The sequence below is a fragment of the Ursus arctos genome, unplaced genomic scaffold, assembly GCF_023065955.2.
Source record: "Ursus arctos isolate Adak ecotype North America unplaced genomic scaffold, UrsArc2.0 scaffold_21, whole genome shotgun sequence".
In the NCBI taxonomy this organism is placed as follows: Eukaryota; Metazoa; Chordata; class Mammalia; order Carnivora; family Ursidae; genus Ursus; species Ursus arctos.
Window position 1 is genome coordinate 51,362,788 of NW_026622886.1, and position 9,561 is coordinate 51,372,348.

At 39.6% G+C, this 9,561-nt stretch overlaps 1 protein-coding gene across 1 annotated transcript; it reads right to left on the minus strand.

Annotated features, from left to right (window-relative positions):
* Positions 1 to 5,065: 5,065 nt before the first annotated feature.
* Positions 5,066 to 6,004, minus strand: LOC125282660 (olfactory receptor 6C2-like). The gene has a single exon (XM_048218119.1). It carries the CDS (start codon positions 6,002 to 6,004, stop codon positions 5,066 to 5,068), a length of 939 nt encoding a protein of 312 aa, XP_048074076.1.
* Positions 6,005 to 9,561: the final 3,557 nt, after the last annotated feature.

Below are 9,561 nucleotides of genomic sequence, written 5' to 3' on the forward strand. Positions count from 1 at the left end.
GGAGAGACATTAACCTGGGTTTATGAGACAGATCATTGGCAGATAGGTGATATTGGTGCTAAAATAGAAGATTTTTTTTAATTGAATCTTTACCATTGATAATTGAGATAAATGGAATAGATATGTAGACAGATACTTGATAGGAGAAACAGACAAACTGAGAGGCTTGTAGGCACCTGGAGACTTGTTTCTGTATGCCAATCAAACCACTGTACCTGGGAGGCTATCAATTTAATGATACATTAAATAAGTCCTGCCCACTTTGTCGATCTGATGAAGGTTCATTTGCTCCTTAGAATCTCAAAAATTCTCTTAATAAAATATCAAAAACAAAGTCTCAAAGAAGTATTTTAGGGGAGGCTGATCGGCTCAGTCAGTAGAGCATGCGACTCTTGGTTTCAGGGTCATGAGTTCAAGCCCCATGCTGGGCCTGGAACCTACTTTAAAAAAAGTTTTAAAAAGGGGGCTCCTGGGTGGCTCAGATCGTTAGGTGTCTGCCTTTGGCTCGTGATCAGCTCCAGTCATGATCTCCGGTCCTGGGATCAGGCTCCCAGCTCCTCAGGAGGCCTGTTTCTCCCTCTGCCTCTCCTCCTGCTTGTTCTCTCTCGCTCGCTCTCTCTCTAATGAATAAATAAAATCTGTTTTAGAATGTAAAAAAAAAGGATTTTATTTTCTCTCCCAGATTAAAATACGTAGTGAAACATATTATATAGAGCAAAGCAGAAATATCCTCCCCACCCCTTACAAACACAACAGTACCTGACACGTAACAGACCCAGTACTGACCTTTGACATGCTTCATTGTCTCACTCGGAAGCCGCACCTCAAGTGACAGACGTGACTTCAGCTGAGCAACAATCCAGCAGTAGCAGCATCGAAGTGCATCTCTGGGCCCTTAGGAACCCGTCCTCACTGTGAATATACACACGGTTGCTGGGTTACAAGATAACCATCCTATTTGTAAATGAGGAACTATTTCTGCGCACTCTGAGTAATGAAAGGGAAGATAACTAAGTTCAAGGAGTAAAGGGAAGTTAAGCAGCCTCTCTAGGTTTTCAAAAATGGGTGTTCTCATCTTCTACAGGGGCAAACAGATTTTTAAATTAAAGATCCGCCTTATCACTGGAGGAGATAATGCTTAGTGAAATAAGTCAAGCAGAGAAAGACAACTATCATATGATTTCTCTCATCTATGGAACATAAGAACTAGAATGATCAGTAGGGGAAGAAAGGGATAAAGAAAGGGGGGGTAATCAGAAGGGGGAATGAAACATGAGAGACTATGGACTATGAGAAACAAACTGAGGGCTACAGAGGGGAGGGGGGTGGGGGAATGGGATAGACCGGTGATGGGTAGTAAGGAGGGCACATATTGCATGGTGCACTGGGTGTTATACACAACTAATGAATCATCGAGACTTCATCGAAAACCGGGGATGTACTGTATGGTGACTAACATAATATAATAAAAAATCATTATTAATAAAAAAAAAAAGAATGAAAAAAAAATAAAAAAAATAAAAATAATTCCCTTATCCAACAGTAAAAAAAAAAAAAAATAAAGATCCGCCTTATTACCTTCTTCAAATACGGTGCATAGAAAAAAACTCCATAAAAAGGTCCCTGGGGGCCCTGAATCAAAAGCCTCTGATGAATCTAAAATATAATTTATTTTGGCAAAAAAATCCCAACCCAAGCACCAATGGGGTTAATACACTTGGAGAGAAAAAGATGTAATAAGAGCAACCAACTCGATCCAGGCATAGAAAAATGAGATTCTAATTACAAATCAGAACCTATGCTACATCATTTATTCACACGTGTTGTAAGCAGTGAGGTGCGTTAGGCAATAGTCCATATAAAATTACACGCACATGCATATTTAATATAGAAGATTCAAAAGTAGATACGAAATATTAAAAAAAATCATAGAACCTCTAATGCCCAAAAATAAACATTATTATTTTGGTGTTTGTCCTTCAAAATGTTATCCATGTTCATATACGTACATATATTTTAAGTATAATATTACACAGCATTTTAACTTACATTTTTACCTTAAAATGTACAGTAAATATCTTTCTTTCTTCAAGATTTTTTTTTAAGATTTTATTTATTTGTCAGAGAGAGCACGAGCAGGGGGAGGGGCAGAGGGAGAAGCAGGCTCCCCGCTGAGCAGGGAGCCCAATAGGACCCTGGGATTATGGACTTGAACTGAAGGCAGATGCTTAACCAACTGAGCCACCCAGGCACCCAGTAAATATCTTTCTATTTAAGAAAAAAAAAAAAGATGCATAGGCCAGTATTTATTTCACTATGCTCTTTGCTGTAGATTATCCTTATTCATGCTAAGGAAGTACCTTTCCATTAATAATTTCCTAATATTTTTTTAAATAATTGATGAATGGATATTGATTTTCACCAATGCCCATTCTATATCTATGGAGATCATAACATGTTCCTCTTTTAATTCAGTTAAAGTGCTGAAAAATAAATAGATTTTTCTAATATTAAACCAACTCATTTCTGAGATGAATACACTTCGGCTGAACTGTATTATACTTACATTACTGATTTGGTTTACTGATATTTTCTTTAAGATTCCTATACCTGTGTTTTTGAGTGAGAATCCTCTGTAATTTCCTATTCTTGATAGCCCTTGTCCGGCTTCGGTATTAATGCTACAGTGTATTGAGGATACATCTTCTATTCTCTGAAAGAGTTTGTGTAGTAATTCCTTTTTAAATGATTGGTAGAATTTTTATTTCAACCATACAAGCTGGAAGTGTTTGGTGAGATTTTTGACCACTTATTCATTCCTTTAATGGTTACAAGAAAATTTTCCCATTTTTAAATCAGTGTTAAGAGTGTAGTAGGCCCCAAGTCTCAGAGATACAAAACAGGGATCTGATACAGGCCCTCAGACCTCAGGCTGGGGAAGGAAGAGGAGGGTAGAGCTGCAGGGTTACCAGACTGCTGAGCTGGGAGCAGAGACCTGCACAGCGGAGGAGAAGGGAGAGACGTGTGTCTCACGGGTGCCACCAAAGCCACGCATTGAGTGCCTTGGGGGGGAGGGGCTGCGGACAACAGAACTGGCTCTGTGTTGATAACCTTCAGAAAGGAGTCCACAGAAGGGGGAATGAACCATGACAGACTATGGACTCTGGGAAACAAACTGAGGGCTTCAGAGGGGAGGGGCGTGGAGAATGGGATAGGCTGTGATGGGTAGTAAGAAGGGCACATATTGCATGGTGCACTGGGTGTTATACGCAAATAATGAATCATCGAACTTTACATCAAAAACGAAGGATATACTGTATGGTGACTAACATAACGTAATAAAAAATTATTATAAAAAAAAAAAGAAAAAGAAAGAAAGGGGACCAACCCCGGATGCAGGCTCTTGCTTAAAGAGACAGCTCTCCTCCTCTGGAAAAGCACAGGAAGAGGAGGAGGGCAGCAAAGCCAGCAGACCACTCCACCTCCTATACTCCAGGCTTGTATTTTTGATCCATTATTTTTACATCCAATCTTTGAGGATTTTTTCAAGTTTTTAATTAACATTTTTTGGATGTATTGTACATACAGAATGGGGGGGGAAACTCAAAAATCTACAGCTTGAAGACTTTTCATTCAGGCCTCTCCAGTGTCCAATATGGTTTCTCTAGCCTTGTAAGACCACTAAAAGATCTGCTGTTTCCCTGGCAAATCATTTACTCTGGACCCTATTTTTGAATACCTACTGCTGTGTAACACATCACTCCACATTTTAGTGGATAAAACAACTGTTTATCACTTGCAGTTCTAGGAGTGGACGGGACAGTTGGGTGGTTCTCACATGGGTCTTTCATTTAGTTGTAATCAGTGGCGAGTGGATTTGGAGTCATGTGAAGGCTCATCAAAGCTGATGTCCAAGATGGCTTCTTCATCAGATGTCACCAAAGCTAAGATGGCTGAATGAGATGGGGACTGAGCAAGTATTTCTATGTAGCCCCTCTGCAAGTATCTCTCTCCTCACTGCATGGCAATCTCAGGGTATTCAAACTGCTCACCTAACACCTGGGTTCCCCAAAGCATCTGTTCCAAAAAAGAAGATGAAAGCTACAGGTCTCCAAAGACCTAATTTCTGAAGCGATATAACTTCACTTCTACCACATTTTCATGGTCAAAATCAAGTCATAAAGAGAGTCAAGATTAAAGGGGAGAGGAAAGAAGTATACCTTCTGATCCGGAAAGTAGCAAATAACGTGCAAGTATCTTTAATCCACCAGAGTCATGAATCTGAAAATGCCCTCAAGAGTTAAAGCAGCTATTTACAATTAGTTCATCCTTCCACAGTTCTTCCCTTTGCATAATCTCAGCCCCTCTGGTCCTCATTGTTTCAGCCACAATCTGATGTTTTCAAGTCAATGATTTTTGTGTTTTACCAGGCTTATTAGTTGGTTTTAGAACAATTACTCAGAAGAGAAAGCCTATCAATTATCATTAAAGACTATTTGGCTACATTTTTGTTTATGTAATGATTTTTTGCACATGTTTTAATAAGTTCAGATTAGAACAGGCAAAGATGATTATTAGAATTTTGTTCAACTGCACATATTTATTGTGAGGTAGCATTAACAAAGCAGAGTTGAAGGTGGAGGGAGCTTATGTGTCCTAAAAATCAATGTTCTTGTCGTCCTGAAAAGAGAAGATACTTTGAAAGAGGGAGTGTTGCAAGGAGGGAAAAGCAGTGACAGGATGGAATAGACTCAATGCACAAGACTAATGACTAATGTATTCCTGACAAAACTAAGAAGAGTTGATTGAAATGTAGATTAGGAAGACATAGAAGTTCCAGAAAAGGTAGAAATATCCACCTGCATAATGCTGGGCCCATCACAATTTTTCCTTAGACTTCCTTCTCAATTTTTTAAATTGTTCCTCAATATTATGAGAACTACACAACTCCCATAACTCAATTTCCACCTATATGCTGAATTGATAAATGGTTTGTAACATATGATTTCATGTTGATATATGATAAATTGTTTTTTGTTTTAATTTAACTTCCCAATATGACAATCTAATATTTCTGTGAAAGAAATGCAAGTCTTTTAAGGATGTCATGGAAAGACTGCTTTACTTGTTTATTTCTCAGGGTATAAATGAAGGGGTTCAACATAGGGGCAACAGATACAGTGAGTAGAGAAACTGCCTTATTAATGGCCACTTCATCCTTAGCTGAAGGCTTGATATACATAAATATGCAGCTGCCATAGGTCATGGAAACCACAATCATGTGGGAAGAACAGGTGGAAAAGGCTTTTTTCCTTTGCTGGACAGAGGGTAATCTTAGAATTGTCCTAATGATGTATATGTATGACAGAACTATACACACAAGGGTCATTATGAAGGTCAACACAGCACAGACGACAACCAGCTGTTCTATGAACCAAGTATCTGAACATGAATTCTTCAGTATTGGAGAAGCATCACAATAAAAATGGTCAATAACAGAGTCACAGAATTCCAGGTGGAGACTCAAACCAAGGGGTGGAATGATAATCAATAAGCCAGATACCCAACAACAGAGGATGAGATTCCTGCAGACTCTACTGTCCATGATGGTCACGTAACACAGGGGTTTGCAGATGGCCACGTAGCGGTCGTAGGACATCACGGCCAGGAGAAAAAATTCTGTAGCTCCAAAGAGGACAATAAAAAAGATTTGGCTGAAGCAAGCCTTGACGGTGATGGTTCTGTCCCCACTTGATATGATGTACAGGTATGGGGGGACACAGGCAGTTGTGAATGAGATTTCTAAGAAAGAGAAATTTTGAAGAAAAAAATACATAGCTGTTTTTAAATGAGAATCCACCAAGGTGAGAGAAATTATGGTCAGATTCCCAATTACACTTAATATGTATGTGATAAACAGAAAGATAAAAACCAAAATCTCTAGCTGTGGGTCATCTGTCAAACCCAGTAAGATGAACGTTGTTACTGCTGAATGGTTTCTCATCACTGGCTTCATACCACTGCCCAATCTTCACATAAAAGTCACAGAAATTGGATCTGAGGAGCAATGTCAAAATATGACAGGATCAGACAGTGTCTAGCAATACCAAGCAGATCAAGTTACAAGCATTTCCTTCTATAACTTGATGATCAGGTTTTGATAAGGTAATTCTCTCAACTCTACTGAAATATATTACTGGGAATATCAGCTTATTGGCAGTTTTCTCGAAAATTACTGCTACGTCCATGTTTTGAAATATTCCAGGGTCTCCCAATTCACAGCACTCATTTTCCATTCCATTTTTAAGCCCACGCTTTGGTTGAGATTTACCCTATTAGGTCAGGAGTTGAGCACTTTTGAGCTCTACTTTGATGGGTCGTAGCATCTCTTTAATCCAAACCTTTTGTATTCAGAAACTAAATCCTAAAATTCCCCTGCTTCAAGTTGTGGTACCTGATAAAATACAAAATATATGGAGGATGTTGGTTATGCCCTACCAAGATTCTCCACATCCCTCCTCTAGTAAACTAGGCATTATTTAAAGGTCAAGGTAGATTTCTCCCAGAAAATAGTCCTTCAATGGCTCTTCCTCCAGACTTTTTCTAAGTGCCTCTGTAATTCCCTTATTTTCCGTATCTGTGCTCAGCAGAAAGGGCTTGAGTGGAGAGGGCTATTATGTTAAAATATTATAATTTGAAAACCATGGGTAAAAAGTACAAAGAGGTGAAGGACACCAAGACATACCTTGCTTTCCCTCCTTCATGACAACTGAAGTGTAATACATGTTTCAATTATGCAGAGGCATTAAGTGTATGGACCTTGGAACGGTTTGTCTGGGATCATGTCAGACCTCTGTCATCTAGGTGAGTGATCTTAGGCAAGTCATTTACTCTGTCTGTACTCCCGGTTCCTAATATGAAGTGGAGTTAACAGGAATAGTACATCATAAGGTTACTGTGAGGTTTAAATGTGTAATATCGACTCCCATCATGCACAGGTTTAGTATGGTGCCTTGCCAAGTTACAGATATCATGATAGAAAAAGGGACATTAGGGGCGCCTGGGTGGCACAGCGGTTAAGCATCTGCCTTCGGCTCAGGGCGTGATCCCGGCGTTATGGGATCGAGCCCCACATCAGGCTCCTCCGCTATGAGCCTGCTTCTTCCTCTCCCACTCCTCCTGCTTGTGTTCCCTCTCTCGCTGGCTGTCTCTATCTCTGTCAAATAAATAAATAAAATCTTAAAAAAAAAAAAAGAAAAAGGGACATTAACCTGGGTTTATGAGACAAATAGCTTGCAAATAGGATATACTTGTACTGAAACACAGGGGATATAAAAAAATGGAATGTTTACCAATGGTAATTGAGACATATGGGGTATAAATATATAGACAGACACTGGATAGATAAATGAGAGACAGAAATAGGCAGAGAGGAGAGGTCTAGAGAAAGTGATTAGAAAGTTGTTTCAGGGGCACCTGGGTGGCTTAGTTGGTTAAGTGTATGGCTCTTGATTTCTGCTCAGGTCATCATCTCAGAGTCACAAAATCAATCCCCACCTTGGGCTCCATGCTGAGCGTGGAGCCTGCTTAAGATTCTCTCTCTCCCTCTCCCTCTAACCCCCACCCCTCTTGTGCACTCTCTGTCTCTTCTCTCTAAAACTAAAAAAAATAGGGGCACCTGGATGACACAGTCGGTTAAGCCTGCCACTCTTGGTTTCAACTCAGGTCCTGAGCTCAGGGTCATGAGATCAAGCCCCATGTTGGGCTATGCACTTGGCACGGAGTCTGCTTGGGATTCTCTCTGCCCTCCCTGCTCATTCTCTCTTTCTCTCCCCCTCACTCTCTCTAGTAAATAAATAAATCTTTTTTTAAAAAATAATAAAAGAAATAAAAAGAAAGTTGTTTCTGTGTGCAAATCAAATTACTGTACATGGGATTGCACCAAATTAACGATGCATAAAATGGTCCCGCCCGCATTTTTTTTCTGGTGGAGGTTGACTGCAAAACACCCCAGTACTTACCTCTGACATTCTTCACTGTTTCACTAGGAAGCTATACCTCAAATGACCTTAGTGAGTCTCACAGTTGAACAAGAACCTACCACTAGCATCAACTAAGTATATCCCTAGCCGCTTGCCCCCAAGAACCTATACACACCATATATGTACATTTATGGTTTCTGAACTTATAAAAAATACCAATCTAATTTAAAATTAGAAAATATTTCTATGCTGGGAAACTGAAAGGAAGATAATAAATTTTAAAGAGCAAGGAGGAATTAAGAAGCCTCTCTAGTTCTACAAAAGCAGATGTTCTGATTTTCTCTGGACAAACAAGTTTTTACACTTACAACCCTGTTCGTTTCCTCCATCCACAACACACATGCTGAAAACTACTTTAAAAAGTCCTTGGAGGCCCTAATTCAAAAGTCTCTAATGAACTTGAAGTGCAATTTACTTTGCCAAAGAAAATCCTAAGCCAAGCACAATGGGAATAATGTCCTTAGAGAGTAAAAGATGCAATAATAGCAACACAGTCCAAGCATAAAATAATAAGATTTCACTGACAAATTAGAAATCTGCTCTTAATTATTTGTTTACACATGATATATACAACGCAGTGAGTAAAAAGATGGCCATATTGTCTAAAATTACATATGTAATAAATATTTAATATAGAAAAATTCAAAGATATGAAAAGTGAAAAAATTCATAGAAACTGCAACATCCAGAAATAAACATTATTGTTTTAGTGTCTGTCCTTCCAAATATTACCTGTAGTAATATGCAAGTGATGTACCCACTACTACCAGTGATTATAAAGGAATTCACTCAGGAACAGCCAAATGGAAGAGGTTCACGGGGCCAGGTGTGGGGAATGGGAAGGCATGGAGTTTCCATGCCCTCTCCTGACACACCATCCTCCCAGCACTTCGATGTGTTCACAAACTCAGAAGGTTCCCAAATCTCCATGTTCAACGTTTTAATAGTGATTAATCTCCATCCTCCCCCCACCTTGCCCTCTGCAGCAAACAGTGAACGGGGCTAGAGGTTCCAATCCTCTAGGCGTGTGGTCTTTCTGATGATCGGACAATCTGAGACTCTCTAGGGTCCCCATCCTAAGTCACCTCATCAGGAAAAACTCAAGGTAAAACGCATTCCTTTTTTTTTTTTAAGATTTTATTTGTTTATTTATTTGAGAGAGAAGAGATTGAGAGAGCATGAGCAGTGGGGAGGAGCAGAGGGATAGGGAGAAGTAGACTCCCCGCTGAGCAGGGAGCCCAACACAGGGCTTGATCCCAGGACCCCGAGATCACAACCTGAGCCGAAAGCAGACGCTTAACCCACTGAGCCACCCAGCCGCCCCAGTAAAAGACATTCTTATCAATCAGGAAATTCCAAGAGTTTTAGGAGCTCTGTACCAGGAATATGAGCAAAGACCAAATATTTTTTATATATATGTACAAGGTACATATATCCACAAGGTGAAATAGCCAGATGCAACAACAGAGTAAAAGTTCTTAATATTTGTATCTCAGTAATTAATAGAACAGGAAGAAAA